Raw genomic sequence first — 24,589 nt, 5'->3', positions numbered from 1 at the left:
GCGCCAGTATATGATGGAGTGGCCGATCCTATTGATATCCGCAGCCTAGCTGGAGTATTGCAGTACCTGACTTTCACTTGCCCAGATATAGCAAATGATGTTCAGCAGGTTTGCCTCCATATGCATGATCCTAGAGAGCCTCATCTAGCTGCTCTCAAGCGGATTCTATGATATGTTCATGGCACTCTACAACTAGGTCTCCTGCTATGACCGTACTCAGATGCAGATTAGGCTGGTTGTCCTAACACTCACAAATCGACCTTCGGTTATGCTGTCTTCCTTGGTGACAACCTCATCTCCTGGTCCTCGAAGCGTCAGACTGCAATTTCGCGTGCGAGTGCCGAAGCAGAGTATCGAGTTGTTGCCAATGCAGTTGCTGAAGTCTCCTGGTTGCGCCAACTTCAACTCGAGCTGCATGTTCCTGTCAACAGGGCTGCCTTGGTCTATTGTGACAACATCAACACTGTCTACATGTCCGCCAACCCCGTTCAGCATCAACGCACCAAACATGTCGAGATCGATCTTCACTTTGTTCGGGAGCATGTTGCTACAGGAGTTGTCTGTGTTCTTCATGTTCCAACAGGTTCACAGTATGCTGACATCTTCACCGATCAGACTGTGTTTACAGAGTTTAGGTCCAGCCTGAACATCCAGGCTATCGATGATCAGACTGCAGGGGAGTGTTAGACAAGTGTATAGGTGTGTGCATGAGGAGCCCAAACGTGTGTTGCGCCTGGGCTAGGGCCGGCTGTTGTGTCAGGCCCAACTGATTAGTATGGGCAGGGATTCCTGATTGGTGTATTCTATAAACCTCTCTAGGGCTTGCCTATATATGTAACACATCTATTAAACCCTAATCAAGCAATCATTCCACACAATCTCCTTTGTTTTCAGTAAAGATAACAGCTCTACTTAAACATAAAGTCACACACAAGAGATAAATATAAAAAATAGAAACGCGAAGCAGGACATGAACACAACACATGTCTAGCTAAAAATTGCATTGCTAAGTTAGACCAATATATGTTTTCTACAAACAAGGTATGCAGTTCCAATAGTGCATTGAAACACTAGAAATAAGAAATTACCCTTGATTGACTATTTGCAGCCATGGTAGGACAACAAAAGCAATTAGGATGATCCATGTAAACAAATATCTAAAATTTGAGAAGTGGGCACTCGGAAACCAGATTTATTTATACTTAGCTACTTGTTCGTGCCTTCCAATAAAAAAAATCTAACCATATAACTGCAGGCAAGGCCAGGTTTAATTGTGAAAGTTTCTTTGTCAAAAATTGCATGTAAAGCAAGTGTTAGAATATGCTCAACTCTATTACAATGCCACAAAGGGGCAGAAATGGTGCTACAAATGTGCACAAAGCACCCGATACAAGTGAGAAAATACATTGGGATGTATATACATCTAACACCCCCCCCCCCCCTAAACTCATGGTGGGTCTACAACACTAAGTTTGGAAAGAAAATAACTATGCTGTGCCTTTGTTTGAGCCTTCGTGAAGAAGTCCGACAACTGAAACTCGGAAGGCACATACTGAAGAGCCACGCTGCGATCTCATGTAAGAAGCATCAACATCGATGTGCTTGGTGAGTTCATGCTTCACAGAATCCCGAGAAATATTGATCGCACCAGAGGAGAGAGGAGTTGGTGAGCAAGCCATCACACCGAAATCCTCAAGTAGCCACCGGAGCCAGGTGATCTCAGCTGTCACTGCTGCCATAGCCCTCAACTCAGCCTCAACACTCAAACGAGAAAGTGTTGTCGGCTTTTTGGTTTTCCAAGCAATCAAAGAGGATCCAAGGAACACAATAAGCAAAGAGAGAGCGACGATCAGAGTGGTCACTGGCCCATGTTGCATCAGAGTATGCCTAAAGCTCAAGAGGGTTAGAACGAGAGAACAACAACTAGCGAGAGGTAGTGCCATGAAGATATCATTAAACTCGAAGGAGGTGAGTTTAGTGAAGCTCGGTGGGTGCAAAGACAAAACTTACTCGGAATGTGAACAGCATGGGAAATGTCAGGACGAGTGACAAGGTAGACGAGACTCCCAATAAGATGCCGGTAGCGAGTCGGATCAGCAAGAGGCTCACCATCAGTGGCCCGCAACTGAACACCAAGCTCCATGGGTGTGTCAATTGTGCAGTGATCAGTGAGAGCAGCACGAGAGAGAAGATCCTAAATGTACTTCTCCTGGGAGAGGTAGATGTCATCAGGCGTGGAAGAAACTTCGATTTCAAGAAAGTAACAAAGAGGACCCAGATCAGACATCAAGAATTTGTCACTAAGACGTTTCTTCACAAATTCAATGAACTAAGAGTCATCACCAGTAATGATCATATCATCAACATAGAGTAGAAGAAGCGCGCGACCACAAGGGGAATTGTGGACAAAATGAGCGGGATCGTGGTCGCTGGGCTTAAAACTAGCATCAGTGACAACGGAGGAAAAATGCTCAAACCAGGCCCGAGAAGCCTGCTTGAAGCCGTAAAGGCAGCGACGCGGACGACAAACCATGCCATCCGGAACAAAGTAGCCTGGAGGTGGCTACATATAAACCTCCTCACGTAGCTCACCATTGAGAAAGACATTATTGACATCAAGCTGGGAGATGGACCATTGTCGGATAGAGGCAACAGCGAGAAGAGTCCGAACTGTGGTCATGTGAGAAATTGGTGCAAAAGTCTCATCGTAATCACAACTGTGCTCCTGCTGAAAATGAGCTACAAGACGAGCCTTGTAGTGCTCAAGGGAGCCATCAGAGTGAGTCTTGATCTTATAGACCCACTTGCAAGTAATAGGAGTCACCTCAGGAGGCAACGGGGCAAGGTCCCATGTACCAGTGCGCTTCAAGGCAGCAATCTCCTTAGCCATAGCGTGCTTCCAGTCTGGTTCTCGGTAAGTGGATGGCTCAACAAGTGCAACAGCAGTGAAACCATAGCCCTCTGGAGGTTGTAGAGCACCACGATCACGAAGATCATACCGAGATGGCGACTCAGGAGCAGGACAAAAGGAGTGAGGAAGAAGACTCAGGTGAAGGTGAAGGTGGAGTTCTCAGACGACGAGAGTATATGTGAGTGATCTCACAAGGAGGGACTACCACAGGAGTAGGTTCGAAGAGTGAGGAAACTCAGGTGAAGGTGGAGGTGGAGGTCTCGGACAACGAGAGTAAACGTGAGTGATCTCACGAGGAGGGACCATCAGATGACTCAGGTGGAGGTAGAGGTGAAGTTTGACTAAAAGGCAGTGGAGAAGACACACAAGAAGGGAAGGAGGAGCGGCCCAAAGAGCAAGTGAGAAGGCTCAGGTTGAGGTGGACGAACTATAGAGGGAGTAGGAGGTGGTGAAGGTGGCGTGGATCAGAGCGGAAAAGACCCATCAGGAAGAGTCAAGGAGATAGACTCCGCAGTAGTGGAAGAGGAGCTGAAGGAACGAGGGTAATAAGGACGAGATTCATCAAAGGTAACATCCCAAAATATCCTCATCTGAATGGCAATAGGATCGTAGCAATGATAACCCTTGTGCTCTGTACTATACCCAAGAAAAACGCACTCAACTGATTAAGCATTGAGCTTGGTGCGCTCATGAGAGGGAGTAGGACAAAGCAAGCACACCCAAAGCAACAAAGATGAATGTAGTTGGGTGGATAGCCAAACAAGCGCTCATACGGGGTGCAGCCCTGAAGAACGGACGAAGACTGTCTATTAATGAGAAAAATAGCCATTGAGACAGCCTCAACCCAGAAGTGAGGTGGAAGCTCAGAGGATAGTAAAGTGCGAGCAGTCTCAAGAATGTGATGATGCTTGTGTTCGGCAGCACCATTCTGAGCATGGGCACCAGGACAAGAAAATTGAGGAAGGGTACCTTGGTCAGCAAGGAAGTGACGATGCGCAGCAGAGATGTACTCACCAGCAGAATCAACACGAAAAGCGCGAATGAGAGAATCGTACTGAGTGCGAATCATAGTGGCAAATTGCTGGTAGATAGATAGAAACTGGCCACAAGAGGACATAAGATAGATCCAAGTAAACCGTGAATAATCATCAATGAAAATGACATAATAAGAGTGACCCCCTTTCAAGACAATAGGAGCAGGCCTCCATACATCAGAGTGGGAGATCAAAAGGACGCTGCGATACAGAATTACTAGATGGGTAAGGGAGTTGTAACTTGTTTGCCAAGTTTGCAACCCATACAATGAAGTGCAGCATCACCGGACACAGGACCTAGGACACCGCTGCCCACAAGAGTGGACAACCTCGAACCAGAGAGATGGCCAAGGCGATGATGCCACGAAGCAAAGGTAGGGGCAGTAGCAGAAGCAGCAACCACGGGGGCAGGTGAGGTGGATGAGGGACTCGCCACAGTGGACGAGGGAAGGCGAAGCCGTCAAGCTTCCAAAGACGCTTAGAGTCATTGCACCTCGGCCCAGTCCCCACAAGAAGTTCCGTGCGAAGATCCTAAACACAACAAGGGTCTGACTCAAGAATGATACGACATTCATGATCAGTGATCTGGCCAGCAGACATTAGTAGCATAGTGAGATTATGAACATGTGAAATGGAAGGCATATGAAAGGAAGGCATCGAGAGAACACCTCGTCCAATAACAGGATGTGAAGTGCCATCAGTGGCCTGACCACAAGAGGGTGATCAACAGAGGACAAGGAAGACAGCTGAGTAGAATCTGGAGTCATATGGAACGAAGCACCAAAATCAAAGAACCATGAAGATGATGTGTCTTGGTAAGCAGGCAGTGGTGGTAACCAGAAGCATGAGCAGTAGCCCCGGAAAGGGAGGAAGTATGCATTGAGGCGGCGGGACAACGTGAGCAATTCTTACTCTAAGGCAGAGCCATCATCTTTTCTTTTATTTTTCATTGTTTTTTTTTCTTTTTTCTTTTTCATCTTCTTTTTTGAGAAAGAGTCAGAAAAGGATGGGGAGAGCAGAACCCGCTCGGAGAGGCCCGCTCTCCTGCAGGGGAGGGGGGAGCAGAGCAGAGCAGCCGCTTAGGGAGGCGGAGCAGCCACTCGGGGAGGCGGGAGGCGTGGAGTGCTCCGCGTGGGGAGAAGGGCAGGAGGCGCTCGGTGGGCAGAGCAGGAGGCGCGGAGCAGCAGCCGTGTGGAGCAGAGCGGAGCGGAGGCTGGCAGTGCGGGAGGGCGTGCCACGGGCGCAGGAACCGAGAGATCGCGGCACGCGGCGGCCGCGGGACGTCCACGAGAGGCGGGGCGGAAGGGGAGGGAGGGAGGAAGGAGAGGAGCTACCTCCGCCGACCGGTGGCGGGAGCTCACCAGCGGCTCGCCGGTGACTCGCTGGTGACAGCAGGATGAGGACCAACAACCCTAGGCTGTGATACCATGTTAGAATATGCAACCCAACTCTATTACAGTGCCACAAATGTGCATAAAGCATATACAAGTGAGAAAATACATAGGGATGTATATACATCTAACAGCAAGAATGTTGAGCTAGTCATGATGATTACAAGTTAATAGACAGTACTTAGAATTACACAATAGGAAAATCCTAAGCTGTCTTTGGGTATTTCATAAATATAGATGTGCAACTGAACAGGGTTTGTAAAAGGGAAATACATAGTGAATATGGGGGTACCTTAGATAAATAGTGCATTAAAGTCATCTTCTTGTTACGAGCACGAGTGTCACTTAGTTTGAGCAAGCTATCCAACCTGAACCCTACAGCAGAACCTACAACAAAACAAAGGGGACTGTAGTGCATTGATGAAGAATAAAGAGCAAAAAGCAATTTAAAGATATGGCACAAGGAAAAAAAATTAGGCATAACAAATTTACTTAAGTAAATACAAGTTGCCATCACAACAAATATATCAAGCAATAACTAAACATATTGATCCCTTCAAAAGAAAACAGGATATATGATGTTGCACAGCCATTTAAGAAGGAAACATTAATTGCAAATTACGCTTGACAGTAGGTGGGAAGAGAGAGTAATTTGAGTTGCAATGTTCTGAAATCTGAACCACCCAAATTACAGAGGCACTTCTCAAGTCCAACTAAGCTTCATTTGACATGATAACGTGTAGAGTCATCTCGCAAAGTAAAAGCGTAGCCAGTTAGCACCAATATTCTTTTTACATTGATGCTTTTAGCTAATGCTTAGTTATCAGTAACTATTGACACGTGGGTTATGAGCATTAAGATGACTACGCTAGCCAATTATCTCCCTTGAAAATTCATGAATGGAATTTTACTTTTACATGATAGTATCATGTATCGCACTCCTTTACCCACTTACTGAAATGGTATTGCTACACTATAATTTTGGATGTGATTGAAAAGCAGCTCTTTTACTTATTATATGTCTAGAATCTAAATGGGAGACATGATGATGCAACAGATACCCCTTATCTCCGAATAAAAGGAACTGCATTTATGAAACTACTCAAGAAGTAGCAATTTTACAATATTTCTTGTTGGTGTATATGTGAGCCCTTGTATAGAGGCTCATCTAGAGGCCCATGTATAGGAACTATATATCCCACCCTTCTAGGGTTTGGAGGAATACAAGCCATTATTCTCTCCTACATGGTATCATTAGCCTAGATCCTCTCTTCTCTCTCCAGCCGCCGCCGCCGGACTTCCCTTCCCTCTCCTCCTTCCCTCCTCTCTCCCCTACCTCTGGATCTGGCGCTGCGGGCCATGCTCAAGCCGCCGCCGGCTCTGCTCTGGCTGCCCTGCCCTGGCGCGCCTCTGGCACCGCCGGGCCGGCCTCTAGCGCTGCAGGCGCGGGGCCCTCCGCTCCGGCTGCGGCAGCCGCGGCTTTCCCTGCTCGCGCGCCGCCTCCGCTTGCGGGCGCTTCGGGCGCCGCCTCCCCAGCTCGCGTTGTGCCTACGGGGCCCGGATCCGCAACCTTGCCCGATCCGCCCGGCGCCCCCGCTGCTGCCGCCGTCCCCACTGCGGCCACGGCCGGCGCGGCCGGCACGGGCCCAAGCGCGGCCATCCGGGGCGCGGACGCCCTTGCTCGCGCGCGGCCTCCCCTGCTCGCGGGCGCGAACGCCCCTGCTGCTGCCCCTCCTCTGCTCTAGGGCAGGGCCGCCGCCGCCGACGATGCCGCAGACGCTGCCGCCGCCGCCCCCCACCGCGGGCGTGGCCGGCGCGGGACCGGCCGGCGCGGACGCAGCCGCCGCCGCCGCCCAGGCCACTGCCGATCTAGCCTGCTGGCCAAGCTGGCTTGCTGCCCCGCCTGGGCTCCCTCGCAGTGTGCTGGGTGCGGGCGCGGCCTGGCTTGCGAACGCGGGCGCGTCCCACGCGGCCTGCCCTGCTGCCCCCGCGGCCCTTGTTGCCGCGGCTGGCACGGGCCTGGCTGCCACTGCTGCAGCCGCTGCCCCTGCTGCCATTGCCGCAGCTGCTGCTACCCCCAGCGGGTGCGGTCGCCGCCGAGCTGCAGCGCGCGCTAGCTGTCGCGCGCGCCGCGCGCGCACTCCAGCAGCAGCTGTGCGGCCCACCTCCTCCTTGACGCGGACTGGCGATGCCCCCTGCGTCCGTCGCCGCACCCGCGGCGCCTCTGCCCGCGACGGCCGCGCCCCTGCCCGCGCCCGCGACGGCCGCGCCGGCCATGGCGTTCGGTATGCCGCCCGCGGACGCGCTGTTCGCCGCCGCCGCCTTCCGCAAGCAGCAGGCCGCCGCCGACGCTGCTACGGTCGACGCCGCTCTCGCCGCGGCCCTCCTCGCTACCAAGTCCGAGGCTTCGGCGGCTCAGGAGCGGGCCCGCGCGGTTGCCGTCACTTTGGAGCGTGAGCGCTCCACGGCCGACGCTCTCGCTCGTCGGGTTGCCGCGGAGAAGCCCCACTTCCTTGTCCCGCCCGTCGTTCCCTTCACCGAGCACGGCGCTTCGTCCTCCCACCAGACTCCGCCCTCTAGATCTGGACCCCGGATCGACCCGCCCGACCCCCTCCTTGGTGCTCCTCTCACCGGCCATTCCAGGGGTGGGGGAGGCCGAGGGCGTCGTCGGCGGAGGGGACGTGGTGGTGGTGCCCGGGGCACTCCGGACCCAACTCCGGCTCCCACTCCTGCTCCTGGCCCTGGAGGTACGCCCTGGCCATCCTTCAGCGCCCCATGGCCAGGGCGCATCCCGATGTGGCCGTTTCAGGGTCAGGGGGGTCCTCGTCCTCAGCCCCAGCCGGCGGCCATGCTCGCCGCTGCTGCTCCCCTGTTCGCGCCACTTTGGACCCTGCCCGCTCCACCCAGCCAGCAGCCGACCTGGCCAGGGGGTGGGACCAGGACGCACTGGCGCAGTCCTTCAGCACCATGGGGCGGACGCCGCCAGTCAGCACCGAGTGGATCGCCGACTCGGGTGCCTCCTTCCACACCACCCCACATGCCGGTATCCTCTCTTCTGTCCGACCCCCACACCCCTCATCCTTCTTCCATCATGGTCGGTGACGGATCTTGCCTTCCTGTCACCGCCGTGGGTTCTGCTCCTGGTTCCTTTCATCTTCCCAATGTCCTTGTTGCTCCTCAGATGGTTTATAACCTTCTTTCCATTCGTCAGTTTACAGCTGACAATTCTTGTTCCATCGAGTTTGATTCTTCTGGCCTCACTGTAAAGGATTCGACCTCCCGGTGTCCACTACTCCGGTGTGACAGCACGGGGCCCCTTTACACCATTCGCCTTCCTTCTTCCGCTGCACCACTCTCGCCTTCTTCTTCGCCCTGGCCGTCTTGGTCTGCTGCGACGCCGTCTTCCACCACCTGGCACCGCCGTCTTGGTCACCCTGGCCGCGACGTTCTGGCTCAGCTCAGTCGTAGTACCGATGTTCCTGGTACTAGGGCTCCTGCTGAGCCCCTCTGCCATGCGTGTCAGCTCGGTCGTCATGTTCGGCTCCCTTTTTCTTCTTCGCATGCGACGCATGCATTTGATCTTGTTCACTGTGACCTGTGGACCTCTCCTGTTCTTAGCCTTTCTGGCTATAAGTACTATCTGGTCGTGGTCGATGATTTTTCGCACTACTCTTGAACGTTTCCTTTGCGCGCCAAGTCTGAGACCTTCCCCACCCTCCTCCACTTCTTTGCCTGGGTGTCCACTCAGTTCTGCCTCACCGTTAAGGCCGTCCAGTATGACAACGGGCATGAGTTTGATAACTCCACCTCACATTCCTTCTTCCTCTCTCGGGGTGTTCAGCTGCGTATGTCTTGTCCGTATACCTCTCCTCAGAACGGCAAGGCTGAGCGGATGATTCGCACGACGAATGACGTCGTGCGCACCCTTCTGATCCAGGTCTCTCTTCCCCCGCGCTTCTGGGCTGAGAGCCTCCACACCGCCACCTACTTGCTCAACCGTCTTCCGTCCTTTGCTTCTCCTGCTCCCACCCCACACCACGCTCTTTTCGGTACCCCTCCTCGCTACGACCACCTTCGGGTCTTCGGGTGTGCGTGTTACCCTAACACCTCCCCCATTGCTCCTCACAAGCTAGCGCCCCGCTCGACTCGGTGTGTGTTCCTTGGTTACTCCCCTGACCACAAGAGGTACCGATGCTTTGACCTCACCTCTCGTCACGTCCTGATCTCCCGACACGTCGTCTTTGACGAGTCGGATTTCCCCTACTCCTCCACACCTTCTCCTGACCCCAAGCTGGAGTCCCTCTTTCCAACTGACCCGGTGGTTCAGCCACCTTTACCTGTCTTTCCTTTCCCTGCAGGTTTTCCCGGCACACCGGCACCGCTTCCGGTGATCCCTGATGCACCACGTGCGGCCCCGGTGCCTGCGGTCGCGCCACGCGCGGCCCCCGGACCTCCGGTCGTGCCGCGCGCGGACCCGGTGTCTCCTGCTGCGCCACACGCGGCCCCGGTGCCTCCCCCTGCACCTGCGAGGTACGCTCAGCCGGTGAAGATGTACCAGCGTCGTCCGGCACCGACTCCAGCGCCGCCGCGGTATGCTCAGCCGGTGCAGGTGTACCGGCGTCGTTCGGCGCCAGCACCGGCGCCGACTCTAGCTCCGGAGGCTCCTCCGACGCCTACACCGGAGCCGCCGCCGCCTCCGCCGACTCGCTCTCGAGTCGAGCCGGAGGTGTACCACCCGCCAGTCGTCCACCGGGATCCTCGGCATATCCATCCCATGGTGACTCAGCGGATGGCGTCTCAGGCCGTGACTCTCTCCGCCACCGAGGGAGAGCCGCGGGTCTCTCCGGTACCCTCCTCTGTCCGCGACGCCTTGGCGGATCCTCACTGGCGTCGCGCGATGGAAGAGGAATACGCAGCTTGTCTCGCTAACTAGACGTGGGACCTCGTGCCGCGTCCGTCTGGTTGCAATGTGGTGACTGGCAAGTGGATCTGGACGCATAAGCGTCGGGCTGACGGCACACTGGAGCGCTACAAGGCTCGCTGGGTTCTCCGAGGGTTCACCCAGTGGCCTGATGTGGATTATGATGAGACCTTCAGTCCAGTGATGAAGCCTGCTACTGTGCGTACGGTCCTCTCGCTTGCACTCTCGCTCCTGGCCTGTGCACCAGCTGGATGTGAAGAATGTCTTTCTTCACGGCACTCTGTCCGAGACTGTACTGCTCTCAGCCAGCGGGATTTGTGGACTCGAGTCGTCCGGATATGGTCTGCCGGCTCAACAAGTCCCTCTATGGTCTGAAGCAGGCTCCTCGGGCTTGGTACTCTCGGTTCGCCACGTTCTTGCTGACTTTGGGATTCACCGAGGTCAAGACTGACACTTCTCTGTTCATCTACCGCCGTTGGGATGAGACTGCCTACCTGTTGCTCTATGTTGATGATATTGTGCTCACCACCTCCAGTCAGCAGTTGCTTGAGCGCGTCATCTCCTCTCTGCAGCAGGAGTTTCCTATGAAGGATCTTGGTCAGCTCCACTTCTTGGGCATTACTGTTGAGACTCGCCCATCTGGTCTGTTCCTTCACCAGCGGCAGTATGCACTCGACATTCTGGAGCGGGCTGGGATGACTGATTGCAAGCCATGCTCCACTCCTGTCGATATTCAGGCGAAGCTATCTGCTGATCTGGGTGATCCCGTGGCTAATCCTACTGCCTACCGGAGCCTTGCCGGTGCCTTGCAGTACCTGAACTTCACCCGGCCGGATCTCACCTATGCCGTTCAGTAGGTATGTCTTCACATGCATGATCCCCGGGAGTCTCACCTGGCTGCACTGAAGCGTCTCCTCCGCTACGTCCGTGGCACCGTTGGCTTCGGCTTGGTTCTTCACCGTTCTCCCACCTCTGAGCTGGTGGTCTACACCGACGCTGACTGGGCTGGCTGCCCGGACACTCGCCGCTTCACTTCCGGCGACGCCGTCTTCCTGGGCGACAACCTGGTCTCCTGATCGTCCAAGCGGCAGCTGGTTGTCTCCCGCTCCAGTGCTGAGGCAGAGTACCGGGCTGTCGCTAACGGCGTGGCGGAGGCGTCCTAGCTCCGACAGCTCTTGGCAGAGCTCCACAGCCCGCTCACCAAGAGCACACTCATCTACTGCGACAACGTCAGCGCCGTATACCTCTCCTCCAACCCCGTTCAGCATCAGCGGACGAAGCACGTGGAGATCGACTTACACATCGTGCGCGACAGGGTCGCCGTCGGCGATGTTCAGGTACTCCATGTCCCGACCACCTCCCAGTTTGCCGACATATTTACCAAGGGACTACCCTCCTCGACCTTCTCGGAGTTTCGCTCCAACCTTAACGTAGCAGGTGGCTAGTTGTGGCTGCGGGGGGATATTTGCCCTTTGTACTTTCTTCTTGTCCAGTCTTGGACACCGCTGCGACGGTAGTTCAGACTGCGGGGGGTGTTGGCTTTCTTGTTGTCCAGTCTTGAACACCGCTGCGCCGGTAGTTCAGACTGCGGGGGGGGGGGGGTGTTGGTGTATATGTGAGCCCTTGTATAGAGGCCCATCTAGAGGCCCATGTATAGGAACTATATATCCCACCCTTCTAGGATTTGGAGGAATACAAGCCATTATTCTCTCCTACATTTCTTACCTCTGGCCGTGCCTTGGTTCAATGCATTACCAAGAGAAAGAATTGTCTGCATAATCCTTTTCAACTTGACTGAACTCCTTATCTATGGACATCATGACAATCACAAGAAATTAGTATCAATATGTCAATAAAAAATTTCAGTTAATATCAAGTGCCTACCTCTTCTGCAGAACAATTAACAATGTTCAGATTTCGCTTAAGGTCAGAAACCTGTAAATAGTTAGAAAATGATCAAATATTAAGTGCAAAACAAAACAGTATAGTTCATGATGTTAGACAGATGATTAGCTTAGCCAGCTTATGCCCTTTAGTCCCGGTGATGCACTTGGTGTTGTGGTAGATATATTGGCAAGGTAGAGACCCAATAACTCGCCCTCCCTGGGAGGGTCTGAGTAGATTAGTTGTTTATTGCCTAATCCTCAAAGAATTCAGCCATGCTCTTTATATAGCAGCGGTACTAACAAATCTCCTAACAACAGAGAATCAAATCTGCTAACGATATAGAAACAAACTAACAAACTCTAGCCACTAGATGAAGGATCAGCCGATTCCTTTTTCTACCTGCGCCTATACTGAATCCCCAAGAAAGCGTCCACAACACTTGCTCACCCTCCTCCCGAAACAGCTCGTCCTCGAGCTGAAATTTAGGGTACCTCATCGAGCCACTCCCAGGTAGAGTCTGACGGGTCGTGACCGACCCAGCGAAGACATAGCTCTAAGACACCACGGTTGAGTAGTGCGCGCTTGATGGATGCCGGTGTTGGAACAACGCACCAGTGCACCACCTGAGGTCGCGGCACCATCGCGGCTGGCGGATCGCCGTTGTGCTTTTTGAGGAAAGGAAAATTGGTCTCATACCATCAAAAGATCGTCGTTTCCGCGAAATACCATTAAAAGACCTGTTCTGTAAAATAGCACCGAAAGAATCCACGTTACCCCGAACTACCATTCCGTCGCGTGTTCTGCTAACTCGTCCGTCACGAGCTCCTTCTTCCTCCTCGCCGCCCCATCATCCCCTCCCTTCCTCTCCCAGCAGCAGGGCAAGAAGGCGGCGCCCGAGCCACCGCTACCGCCTCCAACTCCTCCCTTCTCCTCCCTGGCTTCCCCCACGACGGCACGGGCGCGGCGAGCACCGACGCGGGGCTAGCGGGCAAAGACGCAGCGGCCGCCGGCCTCGGCGAGCCCCGGCGCGAGGGCAGTAGGGCGCGGCCACGGCTGGCCTCGGTGAGTCCGAGCGCGAGGACCACCCATCTCGACGAGCCCGGGCACGGGGACTAGAGGGCGCGATGGCCGCCGGCCTCAGCGAGCCCCGGCGGGGGCAGTAGGGCGCGGCCGCGGCCGGCATCGGCGAGTCCTGGCGCGGGGGCCGCCGGCCTCGGCGAGCCCGAGCGCAGGGGCAGTCGGATGCGGCGGCGGCCGGCCTTGGCGCAGGATCTGGCGGGCCCATGGCGTGGCCGGGCCCCGGCGCCCAATGGCCCCGGCCACAGCGAGCACCGGCAGGGGGCAGGCGGGCACGTCGGTGACACAAGCAGGAGCGGCTGGCGAGCGTGGCTCCGGGCGGCAGCTGACGAGCAGGGCGGCGGGTGTGGCTCCAGGGCCCGGCGGGCTTCGGGGGCAGGATGGGGAGCGAGAGGAGGACGCCGCCGGTGAAAAGCTCGTCGGCGCAGAACGGCAAGGCGGCGGGGTCGGGGTGGAGCAGCACGCTTGCCTGTCGCCTCAGCAAAGGAGAAGGGGGAGGAGGTTGACGGAGGCGACAGCGTTTGCTCCGAACGTGACAGAATGCTATTTTCAGGTGACGTTGCATTCTTTCGGTGCTATTTTACGGAACGGAGGTCTTTTAATGGTATTTCGCGAAAACGGCGATCCTTCGATGGTACGAGACCAATTTTCCCTTTGAGGAAGACCATATGAAAGACGTCATGAATCTTGGCTCGAGGGGGGCGCTTCAGGCAGTAGGCCACGTCAACGCGTTCAAGCACCCGGTATGGCCCAAAGTACCATGGCGCCAGCTTGCCGACACTCTTGTCGGTGATACCGGTGGTCGAGCGTTGGTGAAGACGCAGCCATGCCCAGTGTCTAACCGCCAGGGCGACATCGCGGTGGCCCTGATCGTAGTACTGCTTCATGTGCGCCTGGGCAGTGAGAAGACGGTCCCTGACCTCTTTTTTTTTGAAAGAGATACCCCAAGGGAGACCCCTGAAGTTTAAGGTGCCGCACCCAGGGTTCGAACCCTGGGCGGGAGCCTCCCGGCCAGTGGCCTTTGCCACTGCGCCATGAGTTCCTTGGCGGTCCCTGACCTCTTAAAGGAAGACATCCCGCTCCTTCAGCTATTTGTCTAGAGCTGTCACTTGAGCCACCCCTGGCTGGTACGACGCCATGGTCAGCAGCGGGCGACCATAGACAACCTCAAACGGAGTTGCCCGAAGCGCCATCTGGAACGACGAGTGGTAGGAAAATTCCGCCCAAGGTAGCCAGTGCAGCCATAAGCGCGGACGGTTGCCTGCCAAGAAGCGGAGGTAGACGCCCAAGATGCGGTTCTTCACCTCTGACTCCCATCAGTCTGTGGGTAGCTGTAAAGGAACAGGTTGCGGGCCCTGCAATTTAACTTGCTTCGCTTTGTCTTGGAATTCCACATAAAAGTTGGCCCAGTCACAGAGGTCATTGGACTGTGTTGACTCGACCAGTCATAGCCAAGAATAGCATCACAGGCTCCAAGGTCAAGCACTTGAAGATCAGCACACATGGTGTGTCCCTGACACCGCCATTGGAAATTGTGAACTACTTGATCAGTGATCATAATTTCCCCATTTTTCACTTTAACTTGTCTGGGAGGTGTACAGTGTGACTGAATCCCCACCTTGTGCAAGAATGTAGGATTGACAAAAAAGTGGGAACTGCCACTGTCCAACAGTATTAGCATCATCTTGCCTTTCACCAAAGCCTGCACTTTCAGAACATCTCGACAAGCAGTGCCTGAAATGGCACTCAAAAGACAGTTGCTCAAATTCTTCAGTAATGTTATCCTTAATGTCCAGCTGCTTGAGGACCTCATCTGTCAAGGGATGGTCCAAATCATTTAATGCTATTGAGCTGGTTGACGTTTAACAAAACCGGCAGCATGGGCCTTGTCAAATTTGTCTCCACAGTACATGTATAGGCCATTGGCCCTTCTGAAATCTCGAAGTTGTCGTTCCTTCCAGAGAGTATTGTTGGTAGTAGGTGGTCTGTACTTAGACTTGGGTTCTGAAAAAACTAGGTCTGACAGTACTAGGAGATCTGCTCTGCTTGCAATGTTTGCTATCATGCAATTGTTGCTGGACCTTAGCTAGCAAGATGGCCTTCTGCATTCTTTTAGGCATGTGAGACTGCACACCAGCCCTCAAATCAGCTTCCAGACCACTGGTAAACTGCTCAACACAAAATATCTCATCCAGGCCAGTGTTGTGCATAGAAACCTGATATTGTAGGTCCACAAATGCAGTGATGTAGTCCTCCAACGCCCCTTCCTGGTGCAAGGCAATCAGCTCACTAATGACATCTCTGTAATCATAGGAACCAAAATAGTTTTCCACTGCAGCAATGAACTCCTCACATTTACCTAAACCATGTTTCAGTTTATAAACCTGTAGCCACTTGGCTGCTGGGCCATCCACATTCAGAGAAGCAGTAGGTGTCCACAAGGATTCAGGGATGTTAAAAATGCGAAAATAATCAAGGCACTTATCCTTCCAAATGCGGGGGTTCGCACCAGTAAACTTAGGGAAAGAAATCTTAAGGAGAGTGTGGCGACTGCAGGATGAATTATTACCAGCAGAACGAAATGGGGATGGGAAGAATGTAAATCCCCTGTAGAGAACTGATCCTGCTGCTAAGTGTGAGGGTGTGGAGGGTGCATGTCACAAAATCGACCATGGGAAGGCTCTGGATCGAACTGCTGCCTGTTCAGACTGAGCTGGGCAACTGCTTGACCCGTAATCTCCATCTGCTTGGCAAGCGTCTGCTGATCCTTGAGAATCTGATCCATCAGTTGAGTGCTAAGGTCCACTTGAGTGGCCATCTGTTGCTGCGCTCAATCGACATCAGCCACTTTAGCGAATAACAAATCGATGCTCACCATCATAGAATCTCAACGAGTATTGCCCCTCTGATCCGAGGACTCCATAGCCTCCAGAAGGATCAGTGTCTGCGCGGAAGGCTTAGGGAGCGCCGTGGTGAATCACACCGCAAACCGAATCAACGTAGAGGGTAATTACAGGGTGTGTTCCTGGTGCAAGATGCAACCGGAATCAAGCGATCCCTAACCAATCTGTTTGTCAACTCAAGGTCGACATGGTAATTGGACAAACCCGAGCAAATCTGCGGGTGTCGAGGATTGCGCGCCCATAGCAGCCGATCCGCAGTATCTCTCATAATCCAGTCTACCGCCACCTTGCGCCACCAAGGAACCCGAAATCCACCAACACCGAGCCACCGCGAAGAACAACGACCAAATCGCCGCCGAGAAGTCGTTTGTAAGCCGCGCCACCGCCGAGGAAAGCCAAATCTGATACCACTGTAACCCCGCTGCCGTCTGACAACAAATCGAGGCGTGAGAATTCACAGCAAGATCGAAAATTTTGGGTGGAACGAAGACAGATTATCCCCTTTCGATTTGTATTTGGTTTCTAGTAAATGAGTTCATGGTTTGCTCACGTTACAAGACTTGGCCTAAAAGCCTCCCCACGCACGCTGGCCTCGGGCCCACTTTACACAAGTTCAACTCCACACATTACGTCAAACAAATATGAAAGCATAGCGTAGTTGAAGACCTCTTCAGATGTCAGTCATACAGGAACGCCAAACTAAGGCGGAGCTCTACACTGGAGAGCTGGAACAACTCCGTCCAGAACGCGCTGGTGAAGACCAGATTGCGATCGCTGACTATGGATCGCGGTATGCCATGTAGCCGCAAGATTTGTTTGAAGAAGACGTGCAACACAGATGTCGCCAAGTATGGGTGCCCGAGCGCGATGAAGTGCACGCACTTGGAGAAGCGATCGACCATAGTGAAGACAACTAACTTGCCACGCACACGAGGGAAGCCTTCAACGAAGTCGAGGGCGATGTCTTGCCAGACCGCCGTGGGCACTGGAAGTGATTGATGAAGTCCGGCGGGGTGCAGATGCTCAGTTTTGTAGCGTTGCCAGGTGGCGCACTCGTATACATAGTCTCTGACCCATCGGTCAGCGTTGGGGCTGTAGAACGAGGCACGGAACCGACGGAGCGTCTTCTGAACACCTTCATGTCCCGTGACGTGAGTCGTCGCTAGTAGTTGCGGCCAGAATGTGGAAGAGGACGGGACGAAGATACATCCCCTACGCAAGACAAAGCCATCGACCATGCTCCAGGACGCTCCGGCGTCACCACATTCAATTTCCGCACGCTTGGCGATGCCTTCGGCAAGGTGAGCACCTTGTGCCTGAAGTCAACGAAGAGCTTGATCTCGGGGCAAGAGATGGCGCACACAGCTGGTTCGGTCGCCGCCTCGTCGCGACGCGATAGGGCATCGGCTACTGCATTCTGGCGCCGAGGCTTCAACTCGACAGAGAAATCGTACCCGAAGAGCTTGCTGACCTAGGTGTGTTGAGGGATGGTGGACAGCCGCTGGTCCAGCAAGTACTTGAGCGTGAAGTGGTCGGTGCAAACTGTGAAGAGGCGCGCCCAAAGGTAGGGAGGCCAGTGCTCGACCGCCTTGACAAGGCCGATCAGTTCGCGTTCGCAGGCAGCCAGCTTGGCATGAAGCGGCACAACGACGCGCCTGAAGAACGCGATCGAGCCAACGCCTTGGTGTAGTACTGCGCCAAACCCGAACCTGGAGGCGTCGTAGTCGACGATGAAGCCGGAGGTGAGTCTGGTAGCTGCCGGGCCGGTCCAGATGTGAGCGCCATCTTGAAGGCCACAAACGCCTCCGTCGAGGCCGGCGATCACAGGAAGGCCTCCCATTTTAGCAATGTCATGAGGGGCGCCGCAATGGTGACGTAGTTGTTGATGAAGCGGCGGTAGTAGCCGGTGAGGCCGAGGAAAGCGCGGAGCGTCTTGACCGAACGCGGTTGTGGCCATGCCTGAACAGCCTCGACCTTGGACGGGTCCGTGGCGACGCCCATATCAGAGATGATGTGGCCGAGGTACGCCACACTACGTTCCTTGAAGGAATACTTGGATCTCTTGAGGAACGACGAGTGCTCGTGCAGCACTGAGGACCTGGCGAATATGGCTCAAGTGTTCGGTCCATGAACAACTATAGATCAAAATATCATCAAAAAACACGAGGACAAATTTGCGAAGAAAGGGACCTAGAACCTCGTTCATCAAGGCTTGGAATGTAGAGGGCGCGTTCGTGAGGCCGAACGCCATCACCAGGAATTCGAAGTGTCCGTGGTGAGTGCGAAACACCGTCTTGTGGATGTCACCAACGTACATGCACACTTGGTGATAACTGTTGCAGAAGTCGAGCTTGGTAAAGAACATTGCACCCTTGAGTTCGCCCAGCAGCTCGTCGATGATGGGGATCGGGAACATGTCGCGGACGGTCTTCGCGTTGAGCACGCGGTAGTCGATGCAGATGTGCTAGGATCCATCTTTCTTGCGGACGAGGAGGACGGGCGACGAGAACGCGAATGTATTCAGGCAAATGATGCCCTACTTGAGTATGTCCGCACACTATCGCTTGATCTCGTCCTCGAGAAGCTGGGGGTAGCGGTATGGCCGCACGGCCACCGGCGCTGTTCCGGGGAGCAGGGGAATCTGGTGGTCCAGCCTGCATTGACGAGGGAGCTCCACGAGATCCTCGAAGACGTCGGCAAACTCAGCGAGGAGCGATAGGTCAATGTTTGCCATCGCGTGCAGACGAGGAATGATGCCAAAGTCGTGCTGGACCACTTGACACGCCGGCCGTCACGCCAGAATGCTATCGACCGCCGCTCGAAATCCCAAAGGATGGTGCCGAGGGTCTTCGACCATTGACAACTGAGCACCAGTTCGTACGCGTCGAGGGGGAGGACGAATAAGTCGACGATGAAGCGCTCATGCCCGATGGTGATGGAGGCCGCTGCGCAGATGTCAACATACGGGACACGCTCGCCGTTGGCCGACAGTTAGTCCTAGACACGCCGTGTAGCTAATGCCGAGCCAATTCGCTGTCTTGGGGGCGATGAAGGAGTGCATGGACCCCAAGTCTACCAAGGCACGCAGGGTGCAGCCGGCGAACACGGAACACAGTAACGAGATGTATGGTGTCCATTGTCTTGATGCCGGTACGAGCATTTAGGGAGATGCCCACATCGTCGGAGGCGGTGTCCTCCATGGGCGCGTTGTCATCACTCATCAAGCTCCATCAGGTAGATCCCTTTCATGGTGCAGGTGTCGATGTCGCCAGGTGTGAATTTCTCTGGGCAGTTGAAGCAGAGGTTGTCGATGCATCGTTGAGCCATCTCTTGCGACGTGAGGCGCGTGAAGCGGGCGCCGAGTCGTGGGGCAGGCCGCGTCGGTGCGGACGATGTCGATGGGAGCGGCTGATGGGGCATGTTGGAGAACGCAACGGCGGCACCAATCGTAAAGGCACGAGGGGTGCCCTTGGAGTCGTTTTCGTCATCGATCTGTAGGCGCCGTTCGAAGGAGCGGGCCAGGCCCATGGCATCCTCGAGGGTCTCCGATCGTTGCATCTCCACGTCGATGCGCAGAAGGGTTGCGGAGACCGGCGATGAAGAGGTCCGCCTGCTGGCGCCCCATAACATTGTTGCAGCGGGCCAGAAGGACCAAGAACTGGTCTTGATAGTCCGCCACCGATCCGGTGCGGCGAAGGTCTACCAGCTCGCCTAGAGAGTTGTTGCGTGCCGGCGGCCCGAATAGTCGATTGATAAAATCAACGAAGTGCGGCCAGGTGGGCACGCCACGATTGCGCTCGAGGCGGAAGTACCACTGCTGAGCCGGCCCCTCCAAGTAGTACATCGCCGTCAGGACCTCGTCTTCCAGAGTGCGATGGGTGCGGAAGAATTGCTCGCACTTGTGGAGCTACCAGATGGGATCTTCATTGCCGTCATACTTGACGAAACAGAGTATGTGGGTGGGTTGCGCCGACAGTGGTGGTGGCAGGGTTCGGTCTTGTCCTTGTCGCCACCAGAGGTCTTCGGCTTGTGCTTGTCAGACCGTAGGCGATTGACGGCGCCAATCAAGCGGCTCTAGTCCCCCTTGAGTGTGGAGAGCACGTCAAGAATAGTGGAGATTTTGGCGAAAAGCTTGTCCATATTGGACTTGAAATCGGCAGCAGAGAGGGAGTCCCCCATCGTCGAGAAGGCGACGGAAACTCGAGATGTGGCTGCGGTGGCAGGTAGGCAGGATCGGAAGGATGCTGATACTAGATGTTGTGCTAGATATATTGGCAAGGTAGAGACACAATAGCTCGCCCTCCCTGGGAGGTTCTGAGTAGATTAGATCTTGTTTATTGCCTAATCCTCGGAGTCAAGACATGCTCTTTATATAGCAGCGGTACTAACAAATCTCCTAACAATAACTGAGAATCAAATCTGCTAACAATATGGAAACAAACTAACAAACTCTAGCCACTAGATGAAGGATCAGCCGATTCCTTTTTCTTCCTGCGCCTATACTGAATCCCCAAGAAAGCATCCACAACACTTGGCCTTTGGCCCAAGCGCACCAGTAGATGATCATGGGCAGGGATATCCTACAGTGGTGATACTTCTATAAACCTACCTAGGTCTTACCTGCCTATATATGTGCATGTATTCTACATCCATCAATCAATCTACTATTGTCATATTCTGACTTACACATGATAGCAAGTATAGGAGCCAATTGCCAAACCTGAGAACGAAATTGAATCTTAAATGAGAAAACTCTCAGCTTAGATTCTACACGTGGTACTTTCATAAGCTCCATGAAGAACTGCAGAAGAAATGTGTACATCAGAATCGACATATGAACACACTATTAATAAGTTTGTGTATTGAATCACCATCTTATGGATTTCAATGAACACAGACTTCAATGGGATGCCTTTCCCACAATAGAGGCTTCTACATACAACACAAGATTTAACTTTTGATGTAAATAAGTAAAGCAAACTATAGAAAAGAAGTCACCTGTTCGCATTCTCCAAGTACTTGCATATCTCCTTTGTAACCCTGATAATCATATCCCAAACATTATTGGTTTCAACATATAATAACAGATTTAAATTAAAGAAAGACTAGAGCCTGAATGACCTGATTACCTTTAGGAGTTCTATTTCATCTTTAGTTGGAGTGAACTTAATAAGGTTGTCCACCTGGTCAGCATCCAGGACAGTATCATCCAAGGCCAGAATTGCACTCTGTGCTCAAAACAAAAACAGGCTGGTGTTACTAACAAACATGTGCAAGTAACTGAGTGGCCAAAGGAACACCAATGACATGCACTTTTAATTCCTTCCAGATTATTTCAATTAGGTGCCAATGACAATTGACACAACGCAATAGCCATTCCTACTAGCTTTGTCATCTTAAATACAACGTGCTTTTAACTATTATTATATTTACCCACAATCATAGCAAAAAAATGTTTCAAAAGATAATAGATATTTATATTATCACATCGTTTTACCATTAGGTCAGGCAGTGGCATTTTCACTTTGGTAAGCATGATTCCACAATTGTTAGCCCTGCGAAGATCAATCTGCAATAGAGCACACATTAGGTGATAAGAAGCAAGCACAAACACACGAGGCATAATGATTAAATAGCCGCTACAGATGCCAGCAATGACACGGCAACAAACCAAAACAAAACAGGCAAAAGAGAAAGGAAAAACATGAGCAAGACAGCCACGCAACAAACTTTTAATCTTATGTAACGACTAACGTGTATCTAATACAAGCACTTTCAAGAGGTGAACTGATCAAATGTTGAACTGCTACATTTTGGGGCCACCATGTTATAAAGTCCCCATTACGAAGGTAAAACCTATTGTGCTCTGAATAGATCAGCTATAGACAGGTCTTGGAAGTTGCGTAAGCTAATATCATGGCTTATTGAAGAAATCCTAAAAGAGTGGATGAGAATACAAAATTTAAAAATCTCTTAGCTTCCATATACGATGATAACTCCACGAGACAATATATGAGTACTTACACCAAAACTATATTTTATTATTTACTAGGTGCATTATGAATATTTTATTATTTACTAGGTGCATTATGAATATGTCTTTTGTGACAAGAAGGTACCTCAGAAGTTAAAAGACAAGTTTTATAGAACGGCGATTAGACCGGCAATGTTGTATGGTGCGGAATTCCAACAATTAAGTGTTGCAGAAATGCGCATGTTGCGTTGGATTTGTGGGCATACAAGGATGGATCGAGTTCGAAATGATGATATACGGGATAGGCTAGGGATAGCACCAATTGAAGAAAAGCTTATCCAACACCGGCTGAGATGGTTTGGACATGTCCAACGGAGACCGCCAGAGGCACCAGTGCATAGTGGTATCCTAAAGCACGACGGTAATATGAGAAGAGGCAGGGGCCGGCCGAAGTTGACATGGGAAGAAACAATTAGAAGAGACTTGAAAGACTGGAGTATACCTAGAGATTTGTCCTTGGATAGGAGTGCTTGGAACGCCGCGATTCACGTGCCAGAACCATGAATAATGGTCTTTGTTGGGTTTCAACTCTAGCCTACCCCAACTTGCTTGGGATTAAAAGGCTTTGTTGATGTTGATGTTGATGTTGATGTTGATTATGAATATGTTCGGGCAAACCTGATATTGTAGGAGCCAGGAAAAAGGGACTTGAAACTTAAAAGGGTGGCATATACCAAAAGAATTGTCCTTGGAATAGACCCCTAGTAGTGTGCGTGCATGTGTGCGTGGTAAGGGGGTGTCTTTGTTGCTTGCGACTAAAAGGCCTGTCATTGTTGTCGATTGTTGTGAACACCGCATTGTTTTCCGTTAAAACTAATGGCATAATTTTGGCACTTGTTCACCTATTAGACTCGAGAAAAGTTCACGTGCTATTAGACTCGAGAAAAGTTCATGTTGCTGATGCTACAAGGAAAGTAATAACAGAAACATCTTGTACAAAGTAATACCAGAAGCAGAAGTAATCAGCACAAACTCTAACACATGTAAAGGATAACAGAAACAAGGGAAAAGGGAGGTGTTTTATCATACAAGAAAACAGAAAGAAATAGGTGCTAAGGAGTACAAATGCCCATGTTTAAATAATATATTGCAAGAACTGGTCTTTACTAGTTACCATAAAAATTGGACTGGATTACTGGAATGTGCAACACAAAAGAAGATCAGGGTGACATCACATTGATTGGAGAAATGGAGTGCAGAGACATGCTATGGTTTAGTAAAACAACTTACAAGATGAATTTTCTCTGATTTAGGCCCAGATGCACGATTGCCCGACTTATCTGAGCGCCTTGAATCTGAATTTGGCAGAACAGCTGAGAAAAGATTCTCCAGTTCTGACATGTCAAACACTGGGGCTCTGTGTCACCGAAAAGACACATTAGCTTAGAAAATCGCAATTCATATGTCACTAACAAGTTCAGTCAAGATGCCAGTGAGGTACTTTAAAGTTTCGTCAGGCTTTTGTGACTCTGCCCACAGACTACCCTGCATTGCTCTTGTTACTTTCACCCAATGAAGTGGCTTTAAATTGGACCTTCTGGACATAGCCTGACCAGAGTGAAAGCTCTTCGACATCGGACCGGAAGGAGGTGCAGGTCCACGCCCCTGGGAACCAAACAGTTTAGCATTACCACCGGGAGGTGCTGGCGGGGGTACAATGTTGCCAGATGCTCCACTGCGACCTCCATGGGAGGGTGGTGGTGGAACAGGAGGTGATGGCATTGAATTGCCCATGGGGTTGGGTGATTGTTTTGATGAATGGCATGGTGGTGGGGGAGGAGGAGGGGCGGAATTTGTTCCGGGTGGTGAAGGTGGAGGTGGCGCTGAAGCTCTAATGGGTGATGATGTTGGGGCAGGTGGTGGAGGTGGTGCAGCGGGCCTAACAGGAGATGAAGTAAAAGAGAATAGAGGCGGAGGTGGAGCTGCAGGTCTAACGGTAGATGAAGAAGCAAGTAGTGGAGGTGGTGGCGGTGAAGGAGGTCTGCTGGGAGAGCACCTAGGTGAAGGTGGGGGAAGTAGGAGTGGAGGTGGCCCAGTCAGATTAAGAGAAGACGAACTAGAAGCAGGTGCTGGAGGTGGTGGCGGCAGAGGTGGTGCATGGGACCTAACAGGAGAAAACCTAGGCGAGGCTGGAGGCAGTGATGGTGGTTGTGGTACAACTGGCACTGGAGGTCTGAATGAAGTTGGAGGGACAGGCACAGAATCTGGATGCAGATGGTAAATACTAGAAGAACTTGAACTTGATGATGACATGGACAGTGGAAGTTGTGGTGGAGCAGGAGAAGTTGGCAGCGATTCAATTGCGACACTAGTTGAGGATTTCTGATGATTCGCGGGCAGAGTACTAGTTGCAAGTGACTGGAATGTAGATTGTCTCTCTGGATGAGATGGAAGGCCTACGACAAAGAAATAATTTATTTATATAAAAATA

At 52.5% G+C, this 24,589-nt stretch overlaps 1 protein-coding gene across 4 annotated transcripts in view; it reads right to left on the bottom strand.

Moving 5' to 3' along the window:
• The window catches only part of LOC120712018 (formin-like protein 6), a 39,990-nt gene that overhangs the window by 10,373 nt on the left and 5,028 nt on the right, over positions 1 to 24,589 (bottom strand). For all 4 annotated transcript variants that reach the window (XM_039997701.1, XM_039997702.1, XM_039997703.1 and 1 more), the window contains exons 6-14: positions 23,600 to 24,554; positions 23,389 to 23,515; positions 21,622 to 21,693; positions 21,254 to 21,352; positions 21,123 to 21,164; positions 20,845 to 20,925; positions 12,142 to 12,192; positions 11,983 to 12,064; positions 5,629 to 5,723 (exon numbers count right to left, since the gene is read on the bottom strand). In XM_039997701.1, coding sequence (XP_039853635.1) covers positions 5,629 to 5,723; positions 11,983 to 12,064; positions 12,142 to 12,192; positions 20,845 to 20,925; positions 21,123 to 21,164; positions 21,254 to 21,352; positions 21,622 to 21,693; positions 23,389 to 23,515; positions 23,600 to 24,554 — 1,604 coding nt within the window. The remainder of the gene's footprint in view (positions 1 to 5,628; positions 5,724 to 11,982; positions 12,065 to 12,141; positions 12,193 to 20,844; positions 20,926 to 21,122; positions 21,165 to 21,253; positions 21,353 to 21,621; positions 21,694 to 23,388; positions 23,516 to 23,599; positions 24,555 to 24,589) is intronic.

This window comes from Panicum virgatum, chromosome 6K (assembly GCF_016808335.1).
Source record: "Panicum virgatum strain AP13 chromosome 6K, P.virgatum_v5, whole genome shotgun sequence".
NCBI lineage: Eukaryota > Viridiplantae > Streptophyta > Magnoliopsida > Poales > Poaceae > Panicum > Panicum virgatum.
This window is presented reverse-complemented; position numbering and strand designations above follow the sequence as displayed.